The sequence below is a fragment of the Sphaeroforma arctica genome (genome assembly GCF_001186125.1).
Source record: "Sphaeroforma arctica JP610 unplaced genomic scaffold supercont1.763, whole genome shotgun sequence".
Taxonomy (NCBI): domain Eukaryota; class Ichthyosporea; order Ichthyophonida; genus Sphaeroforma; species Sphaeroforma arctica.
In genome coordinates, this window is record NW_014039795.1 from 10,469 (window position 1) to 11,433 (window position 965).

Sequence of the window (965 nt, forward strand, 5' to 3'; positions counted from 1 at the left end):
CGCCATAGACACCTGATATTCTGGTACCACAGTCACACTGTACACATACTGACTAGTGCCCAATCTCCCGTATGAAAACATGTTTTTGACACTGCTAAAATAGCCATATCCCTGTGTCTAAAACTCTAAATTGTCAAAATATTCACTAAACTCCCCCGCCCCTCCCCCTTCGCCCACGTCCCCCACTCCCCGCCCCAAGCCCCCAAGCCCGCAGCCGCTCCCGCTCTCTACTAGTAGTAGCGAGAGTGAGAGGGGGTATATATTTAATATTAAATATTGTAGCGTTGTTCTACCATCGACGATCGGAATTCAATACATATTCATAGCTATATTATCCTTTTTTTTCTTTTCTCAAAATTAGTTCATACTGGCTCGAAGTGCATGACGGCATTCTCTTTAATTTATTTCTCCACCCCCAGCCTCCCAGACCTCAGTCCCCACTCCTCAGTCATCCACCCCCCCCGAGAATATTGCAATACAACTTGTATTACGCCTTTACACACGCACAATAAGTCATATGTACGTAAGTCACAGGCCAAGATGCCAATCTTTGGTAGGAATCACGTCCGCTTCCAGAGCAGCGACGGAATCCTTTTCAATGTTTCAGAGGAGGTTGTTGAGATGTGCCCAACTGCGAAGCACTTACTGTTGAAGAAACGAACATGGTTTAGGAATGCCTTGGGAGGCAGTGTTTTTTCTATCGAAGGGTATGAGGCTTCGTTCACGATGAATAATTATTATTTGCGTGCGTTGTCGCGTGCGTAATCGTTTGCGACCGCCACTACCTTGACAGCATTCCTGCGCATGTATTTAGCGTGCGGTAGCTCTCATTCTATTATCGATCTATGAGAAATTAATTCCTGACTGTTTCATTTATTTTCTAATAGAGAACCTGATATATATATATATATATATATATAAAATGTATATATGTATGTATATATGATGTATATATGTATATATAT

At 42.4% G+C, this 965-nt stretch overlaps 1 protein-coding gene across 1 annotated transcript; it reads left to right on the plus strand.

Annotated features, from left to right (window-relative positions):
- Nucleotides 1-533: 533 nt before the first annotated feature.
- Nucleotides 534-824, plus strand: SARC_08459 (hypothetical protein; the record flags this gene model as incomplete). Its single annotated transcript, XM_014297559.1, has 2 exons — nucleotides 534-707; nucleotides 794-824. Exons 1-2 carry the CDS (start codon nucleotides 541-543, stop codon nucleotides 822-824), a joined length of 198 nt encoding a protein of 65 aa, XP_014153034.1. The 5' UTR covers nucleotides 534-540.
- Nucleotides 825-965: the final 141 nt, after the last annotated feature.